Below are 26,347 nucleotides of genomic sequence, written 5' to 3' on the forward strand. Positions count from 1 at the left end.
CCCAAAGATTTAAATACAGATCTGTAAACCGATGGAACGTTGAAGTGTGGAGGGCCCATGCACCCCCCACAGTTTTAATTTGCGTCGGGCTGCACCTGCCATGGAACCTGAGCGTGTTGGTGCTGGTGCCTTGCCGGAAGCCGGGACGAGATCCTGGCAAACGCTGCACGGGACAGGCACAGCGGCACCGCAGCATCTCATCAGCTTATCCGCCGCCTCAAATCCTTCAGCCCGAAACAAAACTGACTCGACGACATGGTTGATTTACTCAGCGTGGCGCCGTGCCAGATTGAACAACGTTAAGGTACTCTGGGTTTACTTCCAACATGCACGGTTTGATGGTCAAAATGCAATGTTCAAATTATTTTGGCTCGGTCTTCAATGGACCCCTCCACGACAAATCCGACCGTTGATGCCCCTCGACGATCTATACCGAAACGCACTTCCGGGCCACCCAAATGACGCCTGGGGCGTTTCAAAAAGCCCAGAGGGGTGCTGCCGGGGATTTCAGAATCCTCCCTGAACCTCCCTTTGCCGTTATTCGCCCAATCTCCGCTGCAGTTGCCGTTGAGACTTCCCAAGGGGGAGTCCACGCGGCGACCATCCCTTTAACGCTTGGAACAGTTTTAGCGGGGCGCTAAGGCTACCTGGGTACAATCAGCCACATTATTTTGGTGAAATTGTGGCGCCCAACAGGGGGGATTTTGGTGTTGTCGAGGGTCGACAAATGTATCACCACCAAACGACAATGTACTGTGGGTACGGACTTGGCGCATCTACAGCTTCCAATTGGTGGCCCCGCTAAAGCTGTTCCAAGCCTGCGTTAAAGGGATGAAGATCTCCGCCCCAAGTTGGAATGGGTGCTGGGGCTCCCTCATTACCAAGCACCCAAGGTATTTGCTTGCTGCTGGCAGCCGGTTGCGAACTCTCCTTTCCGGGTTGTCAGTCCGTTTCTTCTCTTCGACACACGCTCCTTTCTTGCCTCCCTTTGTTTGATATTGGCTCGGCGTAGTCATAGAATATCCAAATCCTACAGCATCTCCCCAGAGTATATACCTGGCATCCCCTATCCTTCCCATTTTACGACATTGCGGTCCTGTGGATTAGCGGTCCTGTGGATTAGCGGGGGCCAACTCCGAACTCGACGCCGCGTTTGAGGCGCAGGGTCTCAGATGAGATTCTGCCTCTACGGCGTGGGCGACCCCTTTGGAACCCGTTTTCCGACCCAAACCGCCAAACCGCCGTTCTCACCAAAGCCTCCAACTTGGGATTCCAGAAAAACAAACTCCGATGCCATAAACCACAACCCACCGCCACCCAACCGGTTCGCGCTCCCTCCCCGCCGAGCCGACGCAGCAGAAACAAGAAACACACCATGATAAGCCCGGGCCACCGGCGCGGGACGTCGAGCTCGTCGTCCATACAGAGCCTGCTCCGGCCGCGGCAGTCGTGGCTGCGGTTCCTGCGGCCGCTGCTGCCGAGCTTCGTGGCGGACGCCGTGTTCCCGGACCACCACCGGCCGGCGGCGCCGTGGCGGGTGCATGCGACGTCGTACCTGGACGGGCTGCGCGGCGTGGCCGCCGTGCTGGTCTTCTTCTGCCACTACACCGAGAACAACTTCCGGGCGCTGACGCCGTCGTACGGCCTCGGGCTCGAGCCCGACCCGGCCCTCCGCCGCGTCGCCAGCGCCGACGCCTGGGTCCAGCTGCCCTTCCTCCGCGTCCTCTTCTCCGGCCGCCCCATGGTCCACATCTTCTTCGTCATCTCGGGCTTCGTCCTGTCGTACAAGCCCGTCCGCGCCCTCCACGCCCGCGACACCGACCGCTGCTACGCCGCCCTGGCGTCCTCCACCTTCCGCCGCGCCTTCCGCCTGTTCGGGCCCTGCGTCGTCTCGACCTTCATGGTCATGTGCCTGCGCCAGATGGGCTACCTGACCCCCGCCAAGGAGACGCTCGCGGAAGAGTTCTGGAAGTGGAAGGACGCCGTCTTCCACCAGATCACCTGGCCGTGGGCCTGGGACCGCGACCTGCTGCCGGCCTACGACATCCACCTGTGGACGATCCCCATCGAGTTCGCCCACTCCATGCTGCTGTTCATGGTGCTGCTGATGCTGTCGCGCGTGCGGCTGCGCGTGCGCATGGCCACCGTCTTCGGCCTGATGGGCTACTGCCTGGCCTGCGGCAAGTGGGCCGCGTTCGAGTTCCTCGCGGGCCTGTTCCTCGCCGAGGTGTACGTGCTGCGCGCGGCGAGGGCCAAGGAGTGGGGAGGAGGGGGAGGACCCGGACGGGCACCGCGCGCGGGGATCGACCAACTGGCCGCTCAAGATCTTCCACACCTGCCTCGTGCTGCTGGCGCTGTTCATCGCGGGCTGGCCGAACCGCGACGCCGAGGAGACGCCCGGCATCCGCTACCTCCTCGACCAGACGCCGTTCCCCTTCGCCACCATGGACCGCCTGGCGCCGCAGAAGTTTTGGTTCGGCCTGTCGGCGGTGGCCATGGTGTGGGCGGTCGGGGAGCTGGGCTTCCTGCGGCGCTTCTTCGAGAGCCCCTTCGCCCAGTACTGCGGCCGCATCAGCTATGCCGTGTATATCTGCCACGGGCCCGTCGAGGGGCTGTTTAAGGAGCGGCTGATCGGGCATCCGCCGATTCCGGCTAGCGGGGAGCCCGGCGCGCCGGACTATGAGCCGGCCCTGCCCGCGATGGGGATCAAGGGGCTTATCGGGGACGAGACCACGGCGCAGGTCACGATTGGTTGGATTTTGGGCATGTGGCTCCTCGGGCCCTTCGTGATTTGGGCGGCCGACCTGTTTTGGCGGGGTGTTGACAGCCAGATAGTTACTCTGGCGAGGAAGTTGGAAACGGCGTGTTTAGACGATACGGAACCGAGTCCCAGGATTCAGGGGTATTCGGTAGCGGCATGACATTGAGTGTCTGTCTGTCTTTGAGTTTTGGAGTACTTGAGTTTGTATTACTGGACATTAGCGGGCTTGTATACCCAGGTCATAGAAGCATATATAGCATATAGCTGTAATATTGTATCATATTCCTCAGGCTTATGCCAAGGTTGCTGCATCCGGGCAAAGCTCCCGTCCCTCCTGGAGGTTTGTTGACTGACGATACCTTCCTCCGTAGGTAGTAAATAATATACGGCGTGCCCTGAGCTTCATGCACCTCGGGGTCGGCTTACGCCCTAAATTGGGCACCCCACACAGCCCCGACGCGATTGTTAGGCTGCAACGACCCAAGTGATGAGCATCCCGTTCCGTCATTATTTTCCCGCTGAGCGAACAACGAGCTGAACCATGGATATTGGCAATAACAACGTTGCCAGCAAAATGGCTTCAAGCAATGATATCCTTGAAGAGGAGCCGCCGATGCGCACCATCGACTTCTCCGACAAGCCGGCGGTGATGCAAGTCTCGGCGGCGCTACGTCGTTTATGGCTCATCGACCCGGACAGTCTGGAAGTCGGCGACCACCAGGACAAATCCCAACTCCAGTCTGCTTTCCGCAACGTTATGCACAACGTTGGTAACTGGATCGCGGAGACGCCGCCAAGCGAGCGCTGGAATGACGAGGTGTGGAAAGCGCGGACGGAATACAAGCTACTCGATCCCCCGGAGGGCTCGCAGGCCGAAATCGACAGCAGCGAGGGCGACCAAGGGCCCCTTTTTAGCCCCTTCAGGCGGGCCATCTACGGCGTGTACGATCACGTCTTCTGGGACGTGTACAACTCCCTGAAGGAAGAGACAGATGTCGGCATCGGCGAGTTCGAGCCGCCTGCTACCGTGGTCATGGTTCTAACCTTCGCGGAGGACGGCTCTTCTGAGGTCCCCCACTTCTTTCCTACAGATACCTTTGTGTACCCGGTGTGGATTGCGCCCGGCACAACACTCACCTTTTCGGTTGATGGGAAAGAGGAGACTCTGACCCCTGAAGGTCAGACCTGGCGATATTCACTCTGGTTTCGGGCGGGGAAGATAGCTACCGCTACGCCAAAGAGCGAAACGGAAGAAAGACGCGGCAAGGTCGCGGCCGTTATGGTGATGGGCCAATGCGCGCCGCGGCTTCTGCCAACTATTCCGCTCGAAGACCACACCATTGGAGCCCACCGCCGGAATTTGACGGATGCGCAACCGTGGGCGAAGGACGGGAAGGGGGAGATCGATCCGGGCCGCCCCCAGACGTGGCCAGAGGCGGACCATCTAGCCAGAGCCATATTTCTCAAGGCAGGCGATGCTGTTGACCGATGTGTGTTCGATGAAGAGTTTGCCGACAGCGATAAGGGAGAGGAGCAGTCGGATGGTCAACTCACAGACGTGACCACTCCGAATGAGCAGCCGCCCGATGCTCCTCTGTACTCACCACTCCCCGCCGGTTATAACATCAGAATTTTGGTCCTCGAACCGGCCCCGGCCGCGGAAGACGAGCTTCAGACCCGACTGGAGGTGGTTTCACTCGACGACAAACCGAGGTTCGAGGCCATCTCCTACACCTGGGGCCACCCGTCGGACATGACAATGCTGAACTGCAACGGCTCGACTGTCAAAATGCCGCGGAACCTCGAGAGTGCCCTCCGGAGACTGCGCTACACGGACCGACCTCGCCATGTGTGGGCCGATTCCGTGTGCATCAACCAGCAGGATATCCCCGAGCGTGGCCAGCAAGTATCCATCATGCGCAACATCTACCTCAGTTCCGAGCGTGTGCTCGTTTGGCTTGGGCTAGACGAGCATGATGAAGCAGCAACCGCGTTCGCTGCCGTCTGCGACATTGTTCGGGCGTGGCGCCCCGAGGGGGATAGAGTGGGATTTGAGGGTTATTCCAGCCTTTTGGAGCCCATGGAGGACGATGACCTCGCTTCCATCCGGACGGCCGTGGATGAGAAGGCATGGGCGGCCCTCCGTACCTTGTTCGAGTTGAACTACTTCCGGCGGTTCTGGATCATCCAAGAACTGGCCCTCGGTAGTTCGGCCGTCGTTTTCTGGGGGCAGCACCGCATATCCTGGGGTCTGATCGGAATTTGCGCGGCGTGGATGATGAGTAGCGGGTGGTACTTCAGCCGCGGAGAGCCCATCACGGCCGCCTACAACACCTTTCTCATCTACGTGCTGCCGCTCGCCAAGCGCAGCGGGATCTCTCCCTTCTCCAAGCTCGACCTGTCAGTCGTCCTGGGCACCACCATGGGCCGCTTTGACTCGACCGACGCGCGGGACCGCATCTACGCGCTCTTGGGCATGCCGTTCGCGGGCAACGACCCCGAAGCCGAGCTGCTCCTCAAGCCCGACTATAGCCAAGACCTCCGGTCGGTGTACATCCAAGGCGCGCAACGCATCCTCGAGCAGGACAAGCACCTGCGGATCCTCAGCGCCGTGCAGCACGGCGCGGAGCTCGACCTAACCTACCCCTCATGGGTGCCCAAGTGGCACGAACCGCTCCCAGCCGAGCCGCTCGGCCTGCGCGACGAGCAAGGGTACTACGCCAACGGCGGCGAGCTGTTCTGCCCGACCGCAGCCACCTTTTCCTCCCCCTCCAGCAACGACGACAACACCAACACCACCACCACCAACACCCACCATTCACTAACCCTCCCCGGCCTAGTCTGCAGCACCATCACCTCGACCAGCGCCCCCCTCGAAAGAGGCAACCTCCACCTCGGCGCCCTCCCCCCCGGCCCGCACCGCACCGCCCTCTCAACCCTCTTCGCATCCCTCAACTCAGAACAGGCCCAGGTCCGCGCCTCCTGGAGCGCGACCCTCGAGAAATTCACCCTCTTCGGCTTCGCCGACCCGGCCGTCCAAGCGGCCCACCACAGCAGCAACTCCAACGCGCGCGCCGTCGCCGTCACGGGCCAGCCCGGAAAGTACGGCATGCGCGCGGCGGCGGAGTCGCTCGACGGCGAGCGCGCGCAGACGGATCACCTAGGTGAGTTTCTGCTGTACTGGCGCGAGCGGGCCGGGTGGCGGGGTGGGGAGTTGCGGCATCCTGAGATGGGTATGTTTTGGCGCGTGTTGGAGGAGAGTGGGTCGGTGTACATGCGGGAGCGGGCGCTGTGCGCGGTGAATGCGCTGGCGGGGAGGCGGGTGTTTGTGATGGAGGATGGGCGGGAGGGGTTGGGCCCGGCGGCGGCGAGGGAGGGGGATGTGGTGGTTGTTTTGTTTGGGGGGGTGGTGCCGTTTGTGTTGAGGCCGTGTGAAGGGGAGGAGGGTGGGGGGAGGTTTTGGAGGCTGGTGGGGGAGTGTTTTGTGCCGGGGCTGATGCAGGGTGAGGCGGTTGAGCGGGCTGGGCTGCTTGCGGAGGGGACGTTTGATCGGGATGAGGGCGGTGCGTTGAGGCTTACGCCGACGCCGCAGGATGAGGAAGACCCGCGGTTGACGAGGAAGGTGGGGGAGCACGGTATTGTTGCGTTTGAGATTCGTTGAGATTAAGGTCGGTACCGACGATTACTCTCCCCTTCGTCACTTCCCAGGCGAGTTTCTGACCCCGTCGGCCTTCGGTGATACTCGGAGCCCGGCCGGTGCTAAGCCGGGGGAGGAGTCGGTGTAACATCGGATCGGGTCAGCCCCGGGGTCAGCAGCGGGGCTCCGCTCTTCGCTCTTCGGCGCGGGGGTGCATGATAAACAGTTCAACATCCCTAATCGACCTCAATTGACTACATGTTAAACGGACCCGTCTGACAAACAACGAAGCGAAGTACGACAAAAATAAAAGCTCGTGTCATTGCGGAGTCCTATATTGAATGCTTTGGGAAGATCAGCAGCATTGCAGCCCTTCAAGGTTAGTCAATCGCTCCTTGTTTCCGTCCCCGGACGCGCTAAGAAAGTTGGCTTTCACCGCGGAGGTCTCTGACGCAGTTCCCCCGTATGCAGCCTGGAAATGGATTGACGGGTAGTCATGTGACCACGCGTCTCTGAGTCGCTTGGTGAATTGAATGCCCTGGCACCTCAGGCCGAAGTGACTCACGTCACTCAACAGGACAGTCACAGAGCTGGGAAAACAGGTATAATTTCAAGGCCACCGCTACTTGGGAGGACAGAAGCCTCAGGTCTCTTTCCCTTTTCTTCTTGGGTATCTCTTTTTCGTCTGGCCATCTCATTGGCCCATCCCACCCCTTCTTCTTCCAGTCTTACATGACCCGAACTCCGTCTTCGGGCACGGCACAGGACGGGAAACCAAAAAGGTGCACTGCTGCTGCCGCTGGAAGCCGTCGCGACCCGATAATACCAATCGATCACTTGTTGAGTCTGGGTGTAACTGAACTCGAGACAACAAGTTCCTAAATTCCGACCTCGGCTGACATCTTTACGATTGGCATACACTCTAAGACTCTATACAACACAACTCGCTTTTTAGTTGAGCGGCATCAGAAAAAAAGACAGTAATCATGGAAGCCAGTTGCCAATGTGGAGCTGTTAGCTTCAAGACACCGACCGAGAAGCCCCTGGCATTGTACATCTGCCACTGCCACGACTGCCAGCGGCAGGCGAGCTCGGCGTTTGGCGCGTCGGCCATCTTCCCCAGGTTCGAGTTGCCGGACGCCGAGTTGCTGAGCTGCTACAAGTAAGTATGTCACGATCTCCCTCTTGCAGTGGGGTCCTAACAGGTTGCCTTGATAGGCGAGCCACTTCCATGGGACAGACAATGTTCTGGTAAGTGAGAACCAAAAGAAAGAGAGAAGCCAGGGACCAAACTGGGCTCTGACTCGGCTCGACGCGCAGTTACTTTTGCAAGCAATGCGGGACTCGACTGCTTCACACAACGCCTGTAAGTGTAAACACCACGTCGAACTCACCCTCGCCCAACTCGTATTGACCTTGGCTCCGTTGTTAAAGGGCAAGAACGTCGTCGCCGTCAAGGGAGGCTGCATTGAAGGCTTGGACTGGAAAACGGCCATCCATATCTGGTAAGCGTTCGTCGTGCTCTGCTGCTTCTACCCTTTTGCCTGCCGTCCAGTCAATTGACCCCTTCCCTCCCGATAGGACCAAGTCGGCCATGGTCCCCATTCCAGAGGGGTCCGAGACGTACTCGGAGGAGTCGGAGCTCACCGAGTACAGCGATGGGAGCTCGGGGTCGCTTGACAAGCCGACTGGGCTGGTAGGTTAGGCGTCGAACAACGACGCAGCTGGCTATCACGTTAGCGCAGGTCCTACCGTGTTTGTTGGATGGGCTCAAAGTAAGGTGGTATATAAAAGCAAGGGACGTGGTGAGTTGGTGAGTGATCAAGGCGTAAAAACCGGGTGTCTGTAGATTCGAGCATTTTCGAGGCCAGTGGGCCGGTATGTGTTCAGTCATTCCTTGCAATAGTAATTCAGGACGCGTCAAGCTGCTATTTCCGTCGATTTAGGGTTAGACTCGTTGCATTGTAGACAAACTAGGCGGTGACTCACAATCGACGACTTCGTTCGCTTTGCGAGGTGAGAAGCACAATATCTGGCGTTGCACGACCAGCCACTGTGACACGGCTCAAACCTGGGCTACTCTTTTGTCGACCTAGATGTTATACCACATGTCCATATCGAGAAGAACCGCATATAACGGGACAAGCTCATCGAGTTAGACCCTATTCCCTATTTCTCAGTTCCCGTAATTCGTTCTCATCTGCATGCACGAAGCAATATACCTGACTGCCGGAAAGCACACTCCCTGGCATCTCCTACCTCCCAACCCACTGCCGAAATCGCCGACTTCCATGTCTCGACAATATCGGCGCCATCTAACGTCTCGTGTTCAATGATGGTCGAAGTTGGTGTCGGCTGGCTGGTAACATAGAGGAACCGGATCAACCTTCCCAGGTTATTGGTTAAAAGATGACACCAGCTCGCGAGGGTCTTGAGCAACAGCGCCGCCAGCAGGCTCTCGACAGTTGTTGTAGGTGGCTTGGCAAAAGTTGGTTGACTGAACGACTTGCAAGGGAAAGTGTGATCCCGCTTAGGTACGTAACGCTTGTTCCGGTGCCTGTCTCAGGGGCTCGGCAGTTCACCCCAAATCGGAGATCCCCAAATCGGAGATGGTGAGGGATTCATCTCGGCTGCTCCATCACAAAAATAAACAGTGAAAAATATGGCCGAGCATTCAATCACACAAAAACCACAATTGACATCTCAACGATGGTCTCGCAAGGATTGACAGCCAGCCTGGCCGCATGTGAGGGCCTGGACCTTGGCCGGTCTCAGAAAGCGCCCGCGCAACCGTTAGTTATGGGGTCTGGGGATCCTGGGTCCACATGGTTTTGAAGAACTTTCCGATTGGATTGTGCAAGTTCCTTCCTTGTTCGTCAATTCAACACAATTCGACTTCGCATCATCGCACTGCAAGTGCAGCTTAGTTATCATGCCTCGTTTTTTTATAATTTTCGTTTTGTTTGGTTCAGGATAAGTCGGAACACCTGCCTCACCATGCGACGCAGTGGGGGTGATGACGAACACGGCGCGTGCTGCGACGCTGTACTGTCTTCAACTGTCCCCGCGCCATGGACAGCATGATAGTATCGGCAGGGCGACAGTTCCATTGACAAGCTTCATCAGTTCCTTCTGCAACTGCAACTCGTCGCGGGGCCGTGATGGTTTTGTTGCAGCCGGGTCCCCCTGCGCCGCTCACGCAGTGGCCTGTTTCGCTTGGGCCGACCTCTGACACAAGCCGTCTGGGGTCCGTCTCATGCCCCTTTGCGGCGTGGGACGCCTCTCCCGCAACCCACCACGAGGTGTCAACGTCCCAAGTCCCAGACAGGGATCCGGCCGCGGAGCATTGAGCCTCATCGGCCCAGAACCCACTTGGCGAGACCCCCATGAGACTCTCTTTCAGACAGGGTCGCCTTGCGCAGGATGCGCGCGTCTAGAACTTCTTGGGTTCTTCTGTCTCCCCTGTACGACGAGATGGTGAAAGGGGACGAGGATGGGGCCCGTTCGAAACACCGTCGCCAAGCTCTCCTTTTGCTGTCTGTTTCGACTGCCAGTTTCTTACTAGGTTTTTCCCTTCTCCCCAGTCCGTCTTCCCTCCCAAATTACTGTGCTCTTACCCTTCTTTTGCGGTTTGTTTTTGCCTCAACCACACTCTTTACCACGCGTGTCCTTCATTTCTTCTCCTTGGCGGTCATCGACACATCGATACCCCAAGTTAGTTCTTGATATACAGCAGTGCTGTTTTGTCTGTCGCCTCCACCTTTGACGCCACCGGAAGCTGTTCTTGATTCAGGAACGCTTCGTCATTCCCTCAACCTTACATCGGATCATCGCTACCCGTCCACCAAGACCGACGACTAGGTTCGCCTGTATGTCTAGGGATCGTCCGGGTTGAGTGTACGGCTTCTGTTACGGCTAGACGTCCAATCGTCTCCCAATTTAAAACCACTATCGCTAGAGTGCCGAACGGAGAACGGTGCAAGAATCGTCGCGTTGTGGGGCAAGTCAGAATGAGGCCCCGTGTTTACGCACTCGCGATCATTCTGGGCTCTGCATCAATCGCCCAGGTAAGGAATACTTTAGTTGTAAATAACCAGGTCACCTACTTACGGTTCCATAGGCCGCTGCATACAACCGACGCCAGGAAGCTCCCGCCGACACCCCGAATCTTGCCGATGGCTTCATGAGCATGTTTAACCGCCTGGGAGCTGGCGCCCAGACGGTCACGGAAACGCAAACCATCACGGTTGGGGGAGATGGAGGCTCGGGCGTGGCGGCGAATGCGACGGCGGTTACCGTGACCGTCACGGCCGCAGCTTCAACTGTCACTGCCTGCCCGGGCTTGGCCAACGGCGCGGTGGAGGGAGTTGAGGGCGGTGGATCAGCATCAGCGGCGCCGGCTGGGGACGCGGGTTCGGGAGCGGCACCTCCAGTGGTTGTTGCTAGCGGAGGCGTTGGTGTCACGGTGATTCCGGTCCCGGACGATGCCCGCAAGACCAGCGAAGCTGGGAGCCCACCGGCAGTCACTCCGCCAGCAGATCCCGCAGTCACTCCGCCATCAGATCCCGCAGCAACTCCCCCAGCGGATCCGCCCGCGGACACACCAGCCGCGTCTTCTGATCCTGCGGGTGCGAGTTCGTCTCTCGCGCCGTTGCCGAGCCAGGGAGGAGCGGACCAACCGGAACTCGTCCCACCCCCAGGGCTCTCCGACACGCCCGACACGCCATCCTCGACTCCGCTCGCACCTCTCCCGTCTTCCCAGCCGCCCCCAGCGGCCGCGGACCCGTCGGCCGTGCCCATCGTCGGCGCGCCCGTATCCGATAGCTCGGCCGTCGACGACTCAGCCACGTCGTTGGCTCCTCCGCCGGGCCCCGCCAGCTCGCTGACCGACACGCTCGTCCTCCCCAGCACGGTCAACGCCCCGGTCGCCACGCCGGCCACGAACCCCGAGGGCGCCTTCGGCGGCGTGGCGGGCCTGATCCCGATGGAGTCGGCCATGATCGTCACGCCGACCCCGACCACGCCGGGCGTCGCCAACGGCGCCGGCGCCGGCCCCACCATAGTTGTCTCGGGCCTGACCCTGTCGAGCCAGCTGAACCTCGGGAATCTGGTCCAGCAGACTGCCTCGCCGATCGCGTAGGTGGTCGGGTGTATGCTGGCGTGATGGGGAAAAAAGAGAAGGATGGAGCGGGCGGACTATACCCATTGTTGCTTTTTCGTGGTTAGATACCAATTAGTTGTTGTGTGTTGTGGCGATTGTGCCGTTGTACATGGTTTTGGTTCGGCGAGACGGCTGGCCTTTTCTTGTTAATGTATATAGCGTGTGTTGGCGATGCCGCCCTACCCGGTGGACCCGGTGCCTTTTATTTCTTAAAAACAATGTAGAACAGACAAGAGCAAGTCTCTTCAGGTTTGAAGCCTCAATTTTGCCCGCCATCTCCACGTCTATAAGGGGTATCGTAATGCCAGCTGGCCCGTTGGTATGATACAGGAGAAGGAAATACCTATCAGCGACCCAGGAAGCCATCAGGCTTTTGACTGGGAAGCCTCCTTCCTCATCTTTTTCGCCTGCCTCTTGCTCACCTCCCCCGTCTGGCCGCCACCGCCGCCACCACCACCGCCCTCATTTTTCCTCTTCTGCCCTTGCTGACCCTGCTGTTTCTGCTTCTTCCCGACCTTATTCCCATTCCCACCCTCCCCTTCCCCATTCCCATTCCCACTCCCACCCCCCTTCCTCATCTCCTCCCCACCCTCCGCAGGCCTCACAATATCCACCACCCCCCTAAACCCGCGCCTCTTCACCCCCTCATTCACCACCACCGCCCTCGCCCCCTCCCCCAGCGCCGCAAACCCCTTCTCCGGCCCCAGCCCCCACACCGCCATCAGATTCACCACATCCGCCGGCCCCCGCAGCCCCAACACCCCACGCGCCTCACTACTAACCACCACCCCCCTCCCCTTCGTCGCCCTCACCAACGCCTGCACATTCCCAATAAAATTCACCCGCGCCCTCCCCGCCTCCACCCCAGCCCCACTCCCAGCCCTCAGCGCCTGCGCATAGCACACCTCAAACCTCACCCCGCGCTGCACCGCCGCCATCGCCGTCCTATGGTGCAGGTGCCAGCCCAGCGGGGCCGACAAATCCAGCGAGACGAGCGCGGGCGCGCCCGCCGCGTCGCCCGCCGAGGAGGCCGTCGTGCATGCCCATGCGAAGGCGCGCTCCGTGGTTGGGCGCAGGGCCACCAGGTCGTAGGCGCGCCCGAAGTCGCCGAGGCGGTAGTTGGTCGTGGAGGGGTCGGTTATGCTGAGGGTGGCGCGGCGGAGGGTGGTTGGGAGGAGGGGGGTGGTGGTTGGTGGTGGTGCTGTGGTTGTGCTTATTGTTGGTTTTGTTTTTGTTGCTGTTGTTGTTGCTGCTGTGCCGCCGCCTGGGTAGGAGGGGTGTGGGGGGGTCAGTTGCGGGATCGGGTTGGTGATGGGCGTCGGCTGGGTTGGGATGGGGCCCGAGATGATGTGGTTGAGGGCGACGACATCGTAGCCGAGGTTTTTGGCGAACTTGAGAGTGCGCTCGAGGTCGGCGGCCGGTGTGCCCGGTGACCAGGCGATGTTGAGGTCGTAGAGCATGGTCTGGTGGGTGAGGCCGTGTCCGTTGCTGATGGTGATTGGATGTGGACGATCGGAAAGCAGCGGCAGCTTTTTTGAAGTTGGAGTCTGCGGGGCGAGAAGACATCTCGTTGCTGTGGTGGGTCCAAGCAGGTCTCGGCCCGCTTGCTGCAGGGCTGCCAAGCTTCTCGCTTAACTCCGATCACCGACCTCCATTGCCGTCAACGTTAGGGAGTATTGGTAGGATGTACCTCGCTAACTTGAAGTACAAAGTGTCGGTATTTTAGAGCATGTTTGCTGACATGTAGTGTACTTCGAAAGAGAAGCATTAAAACGTTAGTCATCCTCCTCCATAACAACGTCCACACCTCCACAGAAACGCCCAGTCGTTGTCTTCCGCTCCCTCAGCGTCACCCGCCTCACTCGAATATTTTCAAATAGCAGGTTCAGCGCCATGATAAGCGATGTTCCCTCCCAATACCCGTTTGAGGATCTGAGAGTTTCAATACAATTCTCGTCTGATTGCGCAAGCCACTCCATTATCCAACTACTTCTATACTACCTAGTGGATGGCGATTCCCTGGGGGACTGCGGCCACCCGAGGCAGTCCGTCTCCATCAAGTGGCCCCACGCCCGCCACGTTTGGGATGCCGCCGCCCATGAAGCCATGGAAGAAGCCGTTCCCAACAACCATATACTGAGGAAGGCTGTCGGTGTCCCAGTCCCCTAACTTTAAGTTACTGTCGGAAGATTTGGGGTCGTCAAGCCGGCGAAGAATGAACGGAGCGGGGCATCCAGGGATGATATGGACCTCATCGCCCTTCTCGGCGTCCCTTGGGGCCAAGCCGATCTTCCCTCCTTCTGTAATGAAAAGTCGGCGCTCCCAGAGACAGGCTAGGAGGTGATAGACCATCTTTGCGTCCATGCCGACAACCAGGTCATGCAACTCGGGCGGTTCCATGCCAACGGGGAACGACTGCTCGTCGAGTCCAGGGTTGTCAGTGACTGGTGTGCTTCCGTCGATGGCCTCAATGGAGGCTTCGGCCCCTGTCCCCGGCGCCGTCAATGCATTACAAAACTTTCTTCCCAAGGCAACAAATCTAAGAGATGTCCACAGCGATCTGAGTCTTGAATAGTCAGAGCCTTGGCCATCCGCGGTTGGCCTTCCGTACCGTAGACTGCCGCCATCCTTCTCCGTCGAATTGTTGATCACTGTTCTCCAGAAAACATCCATTTGCGAATCTTTTGCCGGGGAGGCTTCAGGCCAGGACGTGTGTTTAATGCCAGCGAGTTCCATCCATGATGCGAGGATGTCCGGCACATACTTCCACTGCTTCTCGTCTACCAAGATGCAACCAAGATCTTTGATCGTTGCAACTTGGCAGGACTTGGTTAGGAGAAGGGCGTTCTTGCTCTTTGTTAGACTGCCAACAAACGCCTTCCTTTCCTTATCTGACTCGGAATTGTCTGTGGCGAATGACGAGTAGATGCCGAGTCTGCGCCGCTCCATCAGGGCCCACTTCGGAGGGAAGGTGCAGAAGCAGGCGTCCGATACCCAAGAGGGTACGTGAAGCCTCCGATATGGGTTTTGGTCGCGGAAGAGTCGCTCTCCGAGAAGGAGCTCGGCCCCATCTTCCTCTAACTTGACACAGCCAAAAGTTGCGTCGGTGATGGCTGTCCGCAGGGGCAGCTTGTAGTCGGGAGTGAAAAGTTTTGTTTTGGTAACGATACCAAGGAGCCCGTAGAAAGAGTCCCGCTTCCACGAGGCCTCGGACCCGCAGAAGCGTCTTCTCAAATGGGCGAAGGTGATGTCCTTTCCGTCCAACCGGTATTGACGTGCTAGAATCATGGAATGGAGCCGCTCCTCGATGGTCACCACCGCCTCGAACCCTAGCCCACGGAGGCCAAGTCTGTGGTTCTTGCAGCACGCGAGCAAGGAATGCCGAGTCAACCGCAAGACAGCATCCTCCAGCGTCTTATAAGGCAGCGATTCGCTGTCGACCAACAAGTCGAGCTCGCCGGGGAGAGTGAGCTCCTGGATGACCCAGGTGCGCCTCCACCATTCGAGGTTCAGAAGTGTGGTCAAAGCTTCGAACCTGTCTTTGTAATCGTCGCTGACGTCGGTGCGATTGTCTTTTGTGCAGAAGCATTCGAGCTCGAACACATGCTTCCCATCGGGCCAAGTTTGCTTGTCGGTCTCCTCCTTGTCCACCAGTGCGTGCGCGCTCTCTCTCGACGAGTCATCCCTTGGGTCGCACTCGGCAAACATCTTGAGAAGCTCCACCGCTTTAGAGACCCCTCGTGTCGGAGGAGTAGACACCGGGAATTCCCCCAACCTGTCGCTGTTAGCATATAGCAGAGACAGAGTGGCATGCATCTTGAGCTGAAATGTCGTACCAGACGATACACTTCCTGCAGTGTTTGTACATGTCACCAATCCTCTCAACCTGCTGGCTTTTCTCCTCTGACTTCTTATCCTGGTTGATGCAAATCGCATCAACCCAGAGTCTCCCGGTTTCTCCCCGATCTCGGATGCGGCGCAAGGCGAGCCATAGGTTCTTCCTAATCGTGATCTCGAAGCCGGCGCCCCCTTCAACAGTGATAGTCTGTTGGTCCTCCTTGTCACCCCAGGCGTAGGAGAGTACGTCGTACGTTTTGTGGAGATCAGAGTTGAACTCAAGAACCTCAACCTTGCAGGCAAGCGGTTCCCCCCCAACCCCTGGTGACAGCGTTATCAGTCGCACCTGACGAGGGTCAAGCTCAAGGAGCGAATACTCGAATGTCGCCGTGGGCGGTGCGGCCTTCTTCTGCTCGCCGTGTGGCATGATGGTGGCAGCTAGCTATCACGTCCAAAGTTGCAGATGACGGACTCGGGGTTTGATGAAGCGGGATGGGAGAACGGTTGCAGAGCTGCTGACTGGGAAAAGGAAAAGGAAACTGAGTACATCTAGGCCAGAACACGCCATCCCATATAGATTCTGTGAATCCAGGCACTCACATATCTTCGTCGAGACTCGAGCCCGAAAGGCTTGACGCCCAATCAGTCATCACCTCTTCTCCCACCTCCACATATCACAGCCCCCAACCTAAGCTGCCCAACCTGCTCAGTTGCCAATGAGCCGGCTCCACGAAACCTGGCATCACATCGAAAAACGCGGGCCAAAATATCTCGAAGACCGCGGAAGCTGCTCGAATCAACAAAAGCTGGAAATGGTGCCGAGCCAGCCGCGGCCCGCTGAGGAAGAAATGGTGCCATCACCACCGCTTCAGCCCAACCCATCAGCAGCAGTGTGCCCAACGCCTATCTTTTCCGTTTTCTTTTTCAGCTGCTGTTTTGCGGCCAAATAGAAGGAGCCTATTGAAGTAGAAAGGGGTCTCGCCAAATCTTTGATGACCTCTGAAGACGCACAACTATCCCGCCCGGACCGTCGTTGGCCATCTACCAAAGCAAACTGAACGTAGCAGTGGGGAGAGACCTGCAGGAGCATATTGTATGACCGCACAGTCCTGGTGCGGGATCCAATTAACCGATGGTCGTCATATCTTGGAACTTTCGTGTGGCCTATGTCTGGGAACCAACGAGAAGTCGGGGTAGCTTTGGGCAGTGTGCTGGACTTGTTGGGCTCTGGCAGAAGGGCGGAGAGCACAGTTTAGCCGGGGGGGTCTCAAGATGGGTACCTAGGTAGGCAGCTTAGTGTTTTCATTGATTCCAAAGTTGAGCTTTGTGAGATGTGAGCCGTCTGGGCACCCCATGAGCAAAAGAAAACCGAATTCCACCTAGTGCAGATGTCAGCCATGGAAACCTCGAGTTCTCGACTGTAGGAACGAAACGAAGGCCGCCCTGAAAACTGCAAAAAAACGGGATTTACTCCGTTTATTATTCATCTTTTACGCCGTTCATTTTAGTTAATGCTTCTGTTCGATTCATTCTTCTTTTCTTCTTTCTGCTTCATTCCCTGCTTTCCTTCAATTCCAGTTCAACTTTTTTTTGGCCAGAGGATGGCCGTGTATTTGAAATTTTACTTCGCCAGGCCTTACGAACGCGGAATGGAAGTTGGAGGAGTCAGGACGAAGCAGGTCACGTCGCGGGCAAGCATTATTCTTCATATTACTTGCACGGTAGAATAAGATTTGGGATAAGGTTTGGGAACATCGACAAATGAGTCTAGGTAGGGCTTTTCCTCCCCAGTTGTTCCATCCAGATTGCTCGACAAGTTCCCTCGTTGACTCGATCAACACCAGGACTAGTGGTTCCTCCGTCGAATGGGAACATGGTATGTAAGACGGCTCTAGTTATATTATCAAAATTCTTTGACGTTTGAAGAATTAGTGCCCGTGCTGATGCCGTGCACTCAAATCTGACTGTCGTTTGTACGGTCTGCAGTGAAGACTAGGTGGATAAGGGGACACGAGCGAGGTCCTTCGAGTCAGTTTGCCCAACCGAGAGCCCCAAGTCTGTAACAATGGTTTCTAGACCGTTGGTGGCTTCGGCCTACTCCTGTGTTGACTCAGAGTAGAGTTAATTCACTCTTTTCATAGTGTACCTCTAGGCTCTAGTGAAGTGTGAGGATTTGATGTTCGCGATTTTGTGTTCTTTGCCTCTTGGGAACTCAGCGTTGGGATTTCTTTTCTTTTTTTCTCTTTCTTTTCAATGGTTTCCTTTCTTGAAGCCTGTGTTTGAGAATCGCGAGCTTGAACTACAGTGAAAAAACAACTTAGAAGTATCAATGCATAGTTACCACGGCCTACCTAGGTAGGTAAGGTAGGTACCGAGTTGCCTCGACATACGAATTGTTTTCTTGCGAACAAACCAGCGGTTGAGGACGAAGTAAAAGTGGGGTTCCACGTGGCTCGAGGCCCCATTTTCCTGCTGAATGCTGCGTAAGCGGGTTAGGGTTGGCGTCGTCATCTCTTCTCATTTCATGCGCTTGAAGACATCCCGACCAGTAATAAAGACAACTTGAAGGCTAAACCGCCGCCTCGTGGACAAAAGGGTCATTTTCAACACCTTACCAACGAAACACCTTATTGCGCGTATCGACATCGTACCCTGCTGTCTATCCTCTAATTGTGCGACCGGTCCGACATCAGGCCAATCTCCTTGACAATGTGCATCGTGTTCACTTGCGGCGAGCACACCTTCCGCAAAGAGGTGGAAGGGTACAACGGGCTCGTCTGCCGGTGCTACAACTGCGGCAACTACTCGGGGTCAGTCGTCAAGTCGAACCCTTGGTTCACCTTTTGCTTCATTGTAAGTCTCGATTTTGGATGGCTCCCCACTCCCCACCCGGTGCCCGGCCGTCGGCCACGCGGCCTCCACCGTTGTCAGCTGCAGCGCTAACTCGGTCGCATCGCATCACAGCCCGTGATCCCACTGTCGATTAAGGGATACGAAGACGTTTCGTGCCGCGTTTGCAACTTCAGGCAGCCTCTCACGCACCGACCCGATGTTCAGGCGCTCAGAGGACAGGGGGGGCAAGGAGTACACATGCAACAGCCTCCTCCTGGACCGCCCGGGCACCAGGGATGGGGTCAAGGAACACCGAAACCGAACGAACCGATGAGATATGGATAAGAAGGAGATTAGATTGGGGAGGATACTGTTGAATGAGCTAGACCTCCTGCGACGATCTAGATGCCACCCCCGGGTACCAGGACGGGGAGAGGGCGAGGCGCATGGCGCAGAAAAGGCGTTGGGGACTTTACGGCGATATTGACGGATTGGTTCTTGTTGAGCTGTTTACTGTTTATGCGATGGGAACCGCTTCTTGGGGGCGTTTGCCCACCATGGCTTTCTTTGCGGCTAATGGGGCGGGCAGAGGGCGGAACGGACGGATGCTTTGATCTTTGAAGTCTTGTGGTGTACATATGCTCGGTTTTCAAGATGGGCTACGACGGCTTCTGTGGGCGGGCTTCGAGTGAGATGGGGGTGGTTTCGCGTGTTTTGGTCTGCTGTTTTTTCGGATCAATCTAGCTCTGCTTGACAGTCTCGGTCCAAAACTGAACCTTGGACAAAAGATGCCAGGTATTCTGGGTCCCAGTGGCTCTTGACCGCCACGCGGAAGTCAAGATATTTGTTCCTTGTGATATTTGTATGGAACATATGAGAACACACACTCGATACCTCTCTCTAAGCCATTAAACATAAACTACAGATACTCGACTTGTCCAGGATTCAACAGCTTCCTGTCGAGCTTATCCTCTCTGCTGTGGGGCGCAACCGTTGAGGAAGGGGGTGGGGCCTGTGGAATGACGTCGCTTGGCCTTTCGGAAATCTGGGGCCGCTGCAGCCAGGGCCGAAAAGGAAGTTACTTATGCATTGAGCAAGGACTCGATTGCTGCATGTGGTAATTCAAGAACCCAAAGGCAGCTTCACCCGATAAACCACAGCATCGACTAGCCGCAGGATTGTGGGCGATAATGAACCCAATGGGTGAATGTTAAGAGAAGACAGAGGCTCTCGTTGAACTGCGCCGTTGCACTCGATCAATTGACCGATCACAATCCTCCAACAAACTCACACGCCCCAGAACGCTGGCTCGCGCCAGAAGCGCCACTCGCCCATCATGGCCTCCGCTAAAAGGGGTGCCTCAGTCTTGGTGAGTCGAGATCCGGCTTTCCCCTGGTGACAGCGTTGGTTAACTTGTGGCCCTCTAGGTGACCGACTCCCGAGAGCGACCTCAACCACGAGGGGGACCCCAACGAGCCACCCCAAGCCCCGCCCGACCGAGCAGTCGCCTCGTCTCCGTCGACAATGTCCTGCAATATTCGTCCGACATACCCTCGGGCCAGCCGAGGGTGCCCCCAGCGCCGCGCCCAACGCGCGCCATGGCGATGCGACGAAGCAGCCAAGGCGGCCTGCCCACGCTCGCCTCCGCCCGCACCGGCCAACAGATCGTTCCTTCGCGAACAACCAAAATTAGCGAGAAGCTCGTGCTGATCCCCGAGGCGCCTGAGGCTGGGGACGAAGAAATAGAGAGTGACGAAGAGTTGGCGCGCCGGGTGTCGCTGCTTCGTCGCGAGGACGAGAATCGCCCGCTCAAGGACGAGGAATTGGACGTACTGAGGAAGCGAGGTGGAATTCGCGGGAAGAGCTATGCGGAGCGGTTGCCCAAGTTACAGCGCGGGGAGAAGGTGTCACGGTTGACAGCCTACTGCACCGCCCAATCGTACAAGATGAAGGCGACGGCCGAGTTTTTGCGGAAGACGCACGAGGCCAAAACAAAGCTGTACGACGACTGTTTGTACGCGGTATACCACCTCCCGCTTCTCCCGGGTACCGAGGGTTATCGGCTGAGGAGCCGTCCCGTCCTGAAGACGCCAGGGACGGGCAAGACCGTCCTTGACCTCGAGATTGAGCGTAGCGAGCGCAGGGACGAGCACGAAGGCTATTGGGACGAGTACGCCTATGGCGTGCAAGGGCTTGATAACAGTCCGGGTGCCGAACCCCTCCTACAGCAAGTGGCGAGCGCCCCGGACACGCTTGAGCGCTCGCCTACCGCCGACGGCGACCACGACCACGAGCATGAGCATGTGACGGTCAGCCCCATCAACCGCCTGGTCCCGGACGCGAAGAACTTTGGCGAGATGTTTGTATACTCATACGGTGTGGTGGTATTTTGGAATTTCACCGAGCGCCAAGAGAAAGACATCCTCGCCGACCTGACCTTCGCCGAGAACGAGACGGGTATCAATCTCGCGACAAACACGCTTGACGAGAATGATTTCGAGACGGAGGAATTCCACTTCGAATACAGTCCCGACGTCAAGCGCCCCCGCGTCTTCAACGACATGATCACGCTCCTCCCCCGGTCAGACCACATGGTCAAGCTGACCATCAGCCACGCCATCGCGCAGAGCACCAAGCTCTGTTTCTTCGAGGAGCGCATGTCCGAGACAATGCTCGACGCGCAGCACGTCCCCAAACGCTTAGCCCTCACAGGCGAGCTCAACATGACGCGAACGGAGATCGTCAAGATCCTCGGCCGCCTTTTCAAGAGCCGCGTCGACATCAACCTCTGTAAGTAGGAACCAAGCAACAATCCCCCCCTCACACTCCCTCCACCAACCCCCCCCGGTCAACGCAGCTAACCGCCCCCCTAACAACAGCCTCCAACGTGCTGGACGTGCCCAACTTCTTCTGGGACGCCGAGCCGACCCTGCACCCGCTCTACGTCGCCATCCGCGAGTACCTCGAGATCGACCCGCGCATCCGCGTGCTCAACGAGCGCTGCCGCGTCTTCCTCGACCTGGCCGACATCCTGGCCGACAGCGTCGCCGACTCCAAGATGAGCAACATCACCTGGATCATCATCATCCTGATCGTCGTGAGTATTATTGTGACCGTGACGGAGGTCGGGTTGCGGTTTGGCATGCTGTCGAGGGAGAAGGGGAAGGAGGGTGGCAGTGGTGGTGGTGGTGGTGGTGCTGGGGAGGGAGGTGAGGGAGGTGGAGGAGGGGGGCCGGGGAATGTTATTGGTGGTGATGGGAATGGTGATGGGAATGGTGCTGGCGCTGGTGGCCTTGATTTGAGGTGGTTGAGGGAGAAGAATGTGTCGGTGGAGGAGCTGCGGCTGTGGGCGAGCGCGCTGAGCGAGCGGGAGAGGGCGGCCGTGTGCGGGGCTGATGTAATTGGCACGACGTTTGCGGGTGTGTAGGAGGGGATGAAGGGTGGGCTTCATTGTAACAACAGCATGTGTAAGTGAGTAAAGTTAGTGTTGATAGGCTTTTTTTTGGGGGGGGGGGGGGGGGGGGGGGGGGGTACTCTCTCGACTGGCAGCGCATAGCGGGGCGTTTTCTTGGGGTTTATTACTTTTAGGTAACAATTATCGAAGTCAATTGGATGGAGAAAAGGAACGGCCAAAGCATTCGATGCCTGCTTCCGCAAGTTCATGCCGGTTGTTGACCACGGAGGTTGCTCAAGTTGTGCATAAGTAGCCGAAAACACTACTCCAACGATAGCTAACATGGTCTGCCGTGAAACTGAGAAAAAACCAAGCAAGTGCAGCAACGGACCCCAACGGACCCCAACGCCATCATCCCATCATCTTCGCAGCTACTCACTCCGCTCGCTATTGTTATCCACCAAGTCAAGGCCAAGGCACGCCACGAATAACAGCTAAACCGTTGCTTAATGCAGTCCTGTCTAACACATTTTGGCTAAAACACAATACCAGTAAACGCCAACTCCCATCCAAAGCCAACCCGAATCCACTGGGCGACTCCAAGTCTAAAATGAGTGACACTGTCCGCCTGGTTCGGTACAGTTGATGCTTTCCCAACCAGCTCCAAAACCAAAAGAAACCCCCGCCACACAATTATAAAGAACAAAAAACTACAATGTCATACAACCCAACCACCTCCGTCTAGTTCCACGCCTTCCAGGCCTTCGCCAACGGGCTCCCGACCTTGGGCGCAAATTGCAAGCTCTTCCGGCGGGCGGCCATCAGCCGCATGTGCACGCTCTCATCCCTCTCCTTGCCCAGGATGCCGTGGCCCGGCTCGACAAAGGCGGTGCGCTTGGGCGGGCAGGTGCGCATGTGGCGGCCGTGATCATCCTCATCAAGCTCGAGTGTGTTCTCGCTGTCAACACTGCCGACGCTAGACGGAGTGGTCAGGCCAGGGCTAACGTTGGCCGCGTAGCGCGCAATGGCCTCGGGAGCCGGCGTCTTAGGCACTGGGGTGAGCGAGCTCCACTCCATCTCTTCATCCTCGTCGTCGGCCTCCTCTTTGTCCTGGCCGTCGCGCTCCGCGTCGTCGTTTTGGGGTTTCTCGGGGGACCGAACCCACAAGCCGCTGGCACGGCGGTTGCTGGGCGCAGCTTGCGAGTTGCGGCCATTGCGTGATTGCACTAGCGTACCGTTGAGGTTGGAGATGGCTCGGGGCTCCATGCTCTTGCGCCGGCGCGCACCGCCGCGTGGAACGAACGAGGCGTCGATGTAGTACGGTGCCTCCTCGAGCCACTTATTGTCACGTTCGCAACTAATGGCGTACGTTAGCACCACTCCAAACATCGGGCATCTGAGAAAGTACTCACTCCAAGACCCAGGTGACACCCACACACTGCACCACACCGCGGCTCTCGCGAACCTTCTCCATTGTGCGTTTGCCACCATCTTTGAAAACCACATGGGTGATTCCAACTCTGGAATCCGCGCCAGTCTCTGACGAGTTATTGGGGTTCCATGACCATGTTTTAACACAACGAGCGCCCATCTGCGTCAAGAGGTCCACAAAGACGCTGCTGGCATCGGCGCCCTCGCTGGTGTGAACATCCACAAACACCACAGCCCCGCGGAGAAGAGCTGGATTGAGGTCACGGTGCGGAGTCCGGGCGGGTGTGCCCATCGTGGACCAAATGTCCTGCTTTTGCGGCGTCACGGGAGCAACAGGCTTAGGCTGCGCCTCGGCCTCATCCTCAGAGGGCACAATGTCGTCTTTCGTGCTAGACGAGCACGAACTTGCCGTGGAAAGCCTAGTTGACCGCCTCGTAGGGGGGAGTCGCGCACTGTGCCTGCGGTTCACGGCCTTGGGCCGAGGCGTGGAGTCATCTGCGGGCTTGAGGGGCACCTTGGCGACGGTGTGGACTTCGCGGCAAATCACCCGCTGGGGAGTGACGGGCGGGATTGCCGGCGCATGCACGGGATTGCCTGCGGTCGCCGTGGGTTCCACGGGGATCGCGTTTTCGTCGCCATACTCCTGACTGGCTTCCGAAACCGAGTCGTCATGGTCTTCGTCGCCGTGACTGACGTGTTCCTTTTCCACCAGCGACATCTCATTCGCCTCCGCGGCCAGTTCCATGTCCTCTTCGGTAAATGAGAGGTCTTCCAGCACCAAGTCATCGTTGTCCTCTACTTCCGTGGCTGCATCTTCTTCGACCTCCATAGCTTCTGGTTGCATGTGCATTTGATCCTCAAAGAATGTGTTCTGCCTTGGCTCCGTCGGGGTAGAGACCGCTTTGCGCGTAGGGGAGGCGGTTTGTTCCTGGCTATCGACTGCCGCGAAGCCGATCGGTGAAGCGGAATGCGCGCCGGTTTTCAGAGGGCTCGGGCCGGCGGTCCACCCACTAAGCTGCTGCGCAAGGGGGGTGAATCCAAGTGTATCTTCCGCTCGGGTCTTCTTGGCCGTGCTCCGACTTGCCGACCGCAGTGCCTTGAGCTTCCTCCCCGAAGTGGGACACGGGGTGGCCGGCAGAGTACTGAAGGCGGAGGTGGACTTCCCGTGTTTTACCGGTGATTCGTCTTCAGAGTCCGAGTCGTAGGGATGGAGGTCCTTCTCTCGAAGCCCGAACATGGGGTTGGCGGCCCTGGGAGACGCCGGAGGAGTTGTACTGACGGGTTCAGCAGCCGGGACCTCAACTAGGGGGTCCTCCGGGACTATGGGCTGTTCCAAATCTTCAAGGTCGTCGCCTCCCTCAACGTCAAGTTCATCGCCTCCCTCAACGCCGTTCTCAACGGAACGTTCCTCAACTTCGGCCTGTGACACCTCTTCCGGCGTCGCCGGCATTGGTGGTGTCAACGCCGGATCCGCATGACGTGGTAGAACAGCTGACAGTCGACCCGGAAAGCTGAGTCTCGTGGGTGAATCAGGCATAGCTTCATCGTCATCAACATCCTCGTCTGCGGCGCGATGCGCTTCCTCGGAGTCGTCGAGCGTTTCGCGCGGCAAGGGGCTGGCGAGCAGCGTGGGCTTAGGAGCGGGAGTTTGATGCATGGGTTCCTCCTCTTCGATGTGCCGGGGCAAAGGTTTGATGGGGGAAACAGGTGGTCGTTTCGCCGGCGAAGAGAGGAATGATAGCTTGACGGGTGACATTCCCGATCCGCTAGTGATGTCAGCCCCAAGGGGATTCAAGTTGAGCGGTTGCCTCTTCGCAGGGGATTGAAGAAGCCCTGCCTTGGTCGTGACCTGCGGTGTCTTTCCGTCGACCTGCGGCGCTGACGATGGGAAGAGAAGCCCCTCGACGCGCTTGGCTGGCGACTGAATGCTGCCCTTCCAGGGAGACGCCGGCATACGCTTGGCCGGTGTGGCCAACATATGGTTGGTCTCCGGCTCTGACCGGTTGATCTCGATTGCATTTTCGTCATTCTCTACCAGTACAAGGGCTAGGGCCTTTGCCGGCTTGTCGCTCCTAGGGGTCGGCTTGATCGGGAGCTTTTTGAAGCGCCGGACCGGAATTTTCTCGTCCATACCCAGCTCATCATCGGATTCGACGCGGTTCACCGTCAACTGGTTGACCTTCTTAGGGCTCAGCGGCATCGGCTTCTCCGCCTTGTCGCTTGGGTCGGCCGAGCCAGCCGTTGTTCGGGTGCTGCGGGCGGCGCGGGTAGTTGTAGAGGAGGCTGCTTTACGGACTGGCTTTCCGCGCAGGCCAGTCGTGGGGGTAGGCGCCGAGGCCTTGGTCACAGCCTTCCGTGTCGCGGCCGTAGGCGGCGCCATGTTTTCCTTCTCGGGCTCCTCAAACTTGACTGTTTTCTTGACAGTTGACTTTGCTGGGCCCTTGGTAGTTGTTGTCGTCGTTGTCCCTGCCGGCCGGCCACGGGTAGTTTTCTTGACGGGTTCAGTGATGGTAGCCTTGCCCTCCTCCGTGGCCTTCTTGGTACGGGTTGTCTTGGTGGCCTTCGCAGACTCCTCAGGGGGGCCTTCCGTGATCTTCTTGGGTCTCCCACGAGTCCGGACGGTTGTTGCGGCTGCTGGTTCCGGTGTCGGCTCTGGTGCCGGCTCCTCGACGGCGGCCTTCTTCGGGCGGCCGCGGCCCCGAACAGATTTTGAGGCAACAACGGTCATCTTCTTGGCCGGCTGCATCTCGTGGTTGTCTTCCTCGTCATCAGACGGGCTCTTCCTCTTGAGTGTCGTCCTCGTTGTGGTACTAGTGGATGGATTGCGGGTAGTCTTGGCCTTGGCGGCAGCCGTAACAACGCGGGTAGGCTTTGCGGCGGGCTCGGTTGACTTTGCCGCAGCCCGGGCGCGCGTCATCCTCTTCGGCGGTGACAGCGCATCCATGGTGGTTTATGCTAATTAGGTGTATCGTAATGGTAGTGATGCAAAATGGAAGGGAGGAGTAATTGGGAGAGAAGGAAGGTACTCCCACGACCAATTACACGTAAAAATGTCTAGAAAGCGGTGACCAAAATCAACAAACTTGGGGGTGCTGATTTTGGCTGCAACAGCGACTCGGTGCGGTGAAAGAACTGATTGTGGAGATGGCAGTTGCGACCTGTTGATTGATGAGCGTGTCGTTGCCCGGGACGACGCCGGGGGGAGCGAGCTAAGGTGTGGAGTCGTTGAACCCGGCACTTCACAGCTACCCAGGGTTAGGGTGCGTGACGATTTGGAAGTTGGGAGTTGAGATG

The 26,347-nt window shown here is 57.9% G+C and overlaps 9 protein-coding genes across 9 annotated transcripts; 6 read left to right on the top strand and 3 right to left on the bottom strand.

Annotated features, from left to right (window-relative positions):
* The first annotated feature begins 246 nt into the window (after nt 1-246).
* B0H64DRAFT_421471 (acyltransferase family-domain-containing protein) lies at nt 247-3,071 on the top strand. Its single transcript, XM_062805532.1, has 4 exons — nt 247-587; nt 838-917; nt 1,384-2,233; nt 2,271-3,071. The coding sequence occupies exons 1-4, from the start codon at nt 459-461 to the stop codon at nt 2,919-2,921; spliced, it is 1,710 nt and encodes a 569-aa protein (XP_062663650.1). The 5' UTR covers nt 247-458; the 3' UTR covers nt 2,922-3,071.
* Nucleotides 3,072-3,335: 264 nt separating this feature from the next.
* Nucleotides 3,336-6,422, top strand: B0H64DRAFT_315579 (heterokaryon incompatibility protein-domain-containing protein; the record flags this gene model as incomplete). Its single annotated transcript, XM_062800247.1, has 2 exons — nt 3,336-5,974; nt 6,080-6,422. The coding sequence occupies 2 exons, from the start codon at nt 3,336-3,338 to the stop codon at nt 6,420-6,422; spliced, it is 2,982 nt and encodes a 993-aa protein (XP_062663651.1).
* Nucleotides 6,423-7,384: 962 nt separating this feature from the next.
* Nucleotides 7,385-8,382, top strand: B0H64DRAFT_369425 (Mss4-like protein; the record flags this gene model as incomplete). Its single annotated transcript, XM_062802030.1, has 7 exons — nt 7,385-7,560; nt 7,617-7,649; nt 7,719-7,764; nt 7,833-7,903; nt 7,980-8,094; nt 8,248-8,276; nt 8,367-8,382. The coding sequence occupies 7 exons, from the start codon at nt 7,385-7,387 to the stop codon at nt 8,380-8,382; spliced, it is 486 nt and encodes a 161-aa protein (XP_062663652.1).
* Nucleotides 8,383-10,097: 1,715 nt separating this feature from the next.
* Nucleotides 10,098-11,585, top strand: B0H64DRAFT_7715 (uncharacterized protein). Its single transcript, XM_062808736.1, has 2 exons — nt 10,098-10,465; nt 10,519-11,585. Exons 1-2 carry the CDS (start codon nt 10,409-10,411, stop codon nt 11,536-11,538), a joined length of 1,077 nt encoding a protein of 358 aa, XP_062663653.1. The 5' UTR covers nt 10,098-10,408; the 3' UTR covers nt 11,539-11,585.
* Nucleotides 11,546-13,197, bottom strand: B0H64DRAFT_448226 (RNase P subunit p30-domain-containing protein). The gene has a single exon (XM_062807045.1). The coding sequence runs from the start codon at nt 13,017-13,019 to the stop codon at nt 11,925-11,927; it is 1,095 nt and encodes a 364-aa protein (XP_062663654.1). The 5' UTR covers nt 13,020-13,197; the 3' UTR covers nt 11,546-11,924.
* Nucleotides 13,198-13,204: 7 nt separating this feature from the next.
* On the bottom strand, nt 13,205-15,823 carry B0H64DRAFT_351601 (heterokaryon incompatibility protein-domain-containing protein; the record flags this gene model as incomplete). The annotated part of the gene is made up of 3 exons (XM_062801468.1): nt 13,205-15,165; nt 15,211-15,334; nt 15,396-15,823. The coding sequence occupies 3 exons, from the start codon at nt 15,821-15,823 to the stop codon at nt 13,561-13,563; spliced, it is 2,157 nt and encodes a 718-aa protein (XP_062663655.1). The 3' UTR covers nt 13,205-13,560.
* Nucleotides 15,824-18,105: 2,282 nt separating this feature from the next.
* On the top strand, nt 18,106-18,842 carry B0H64DRAFT_369428 (uncharacterized protein; the record flags this gene model as incomplete). The annotated part of the gene is made up of 2 exons (XM_062802031.1): nt 18,106-18,249; nt 18,615-18,842. 2 exons carry the CDS (start codon nt 18,106-18,108, stop codon nt 18,840-18,842), a joined length of 372 nt encoding a protein of 123 aa, XP_062663656.1.
* A 457-nt stretch (nt 18,843-19,299) lies between these two features.
* B0H64DRAFT_333429 (uncharacterized protein) lies at nt 19,300-21,736 on the top strand. The gene is made up of 4 exons (XM_062801080.1): nt 19,300-19,597; nt 19,656-21,018; nt 21,108-21,410; nt 21,456-21,736. The coding sequence occupies exons 1-4, from the start codon at nt 19,565-19,567 to the stop codon at nt 21,653-21,655; spliced, it is 1,899 nt and encodes a 632-aa protein (XP_062663657.1). The 5' UTR covers nt 19,300-19,564; the 3' UTR covers nt 21,656-21,736.
* Nucleotides 21,737-22,241: 505 nt separating this feature from the next.
* Nucleotides 22,242-26,240, bottom strand: B0H64DRAFT_7784 (uncharacterized protein). Its single transcript, XM_062808741.1, has 2 exons — nt 23,035-26,240; nt 22,242-22,979 (listed from the first exon to the last, which is right to left on the bottom strand). Exons 1-2 carry the CDS (start codon nt 25,995-25,997, stop codon nt 22,364-22,366), a joined length of 3,579 nt encoding a protein of 1,192 aa, XP_062663658.1. The 5' UTR covers nt 25,998-26,240; the 3' UTR covers nt 22,242-22,363.
* Between the last annotated feature and the right edge of the window lie 107 nt (nt 26,241-26,347).

The sequence above is a fragment of the Chaetomium fimeti genome (genome assembly GCF_033439085.1).
Source record: "Chaetomium fimeti strain CBS 168.71 chromosome Unknown B0H64scaffold_1, whole genome shotgun sequence".
Lineage (NCBI taxonomy): Eukaryota > Fungi > Ascomycota > Sordariomycetes > Sordariales > Chaetomiaceae > Chaetomium > Chaetomium fimeti.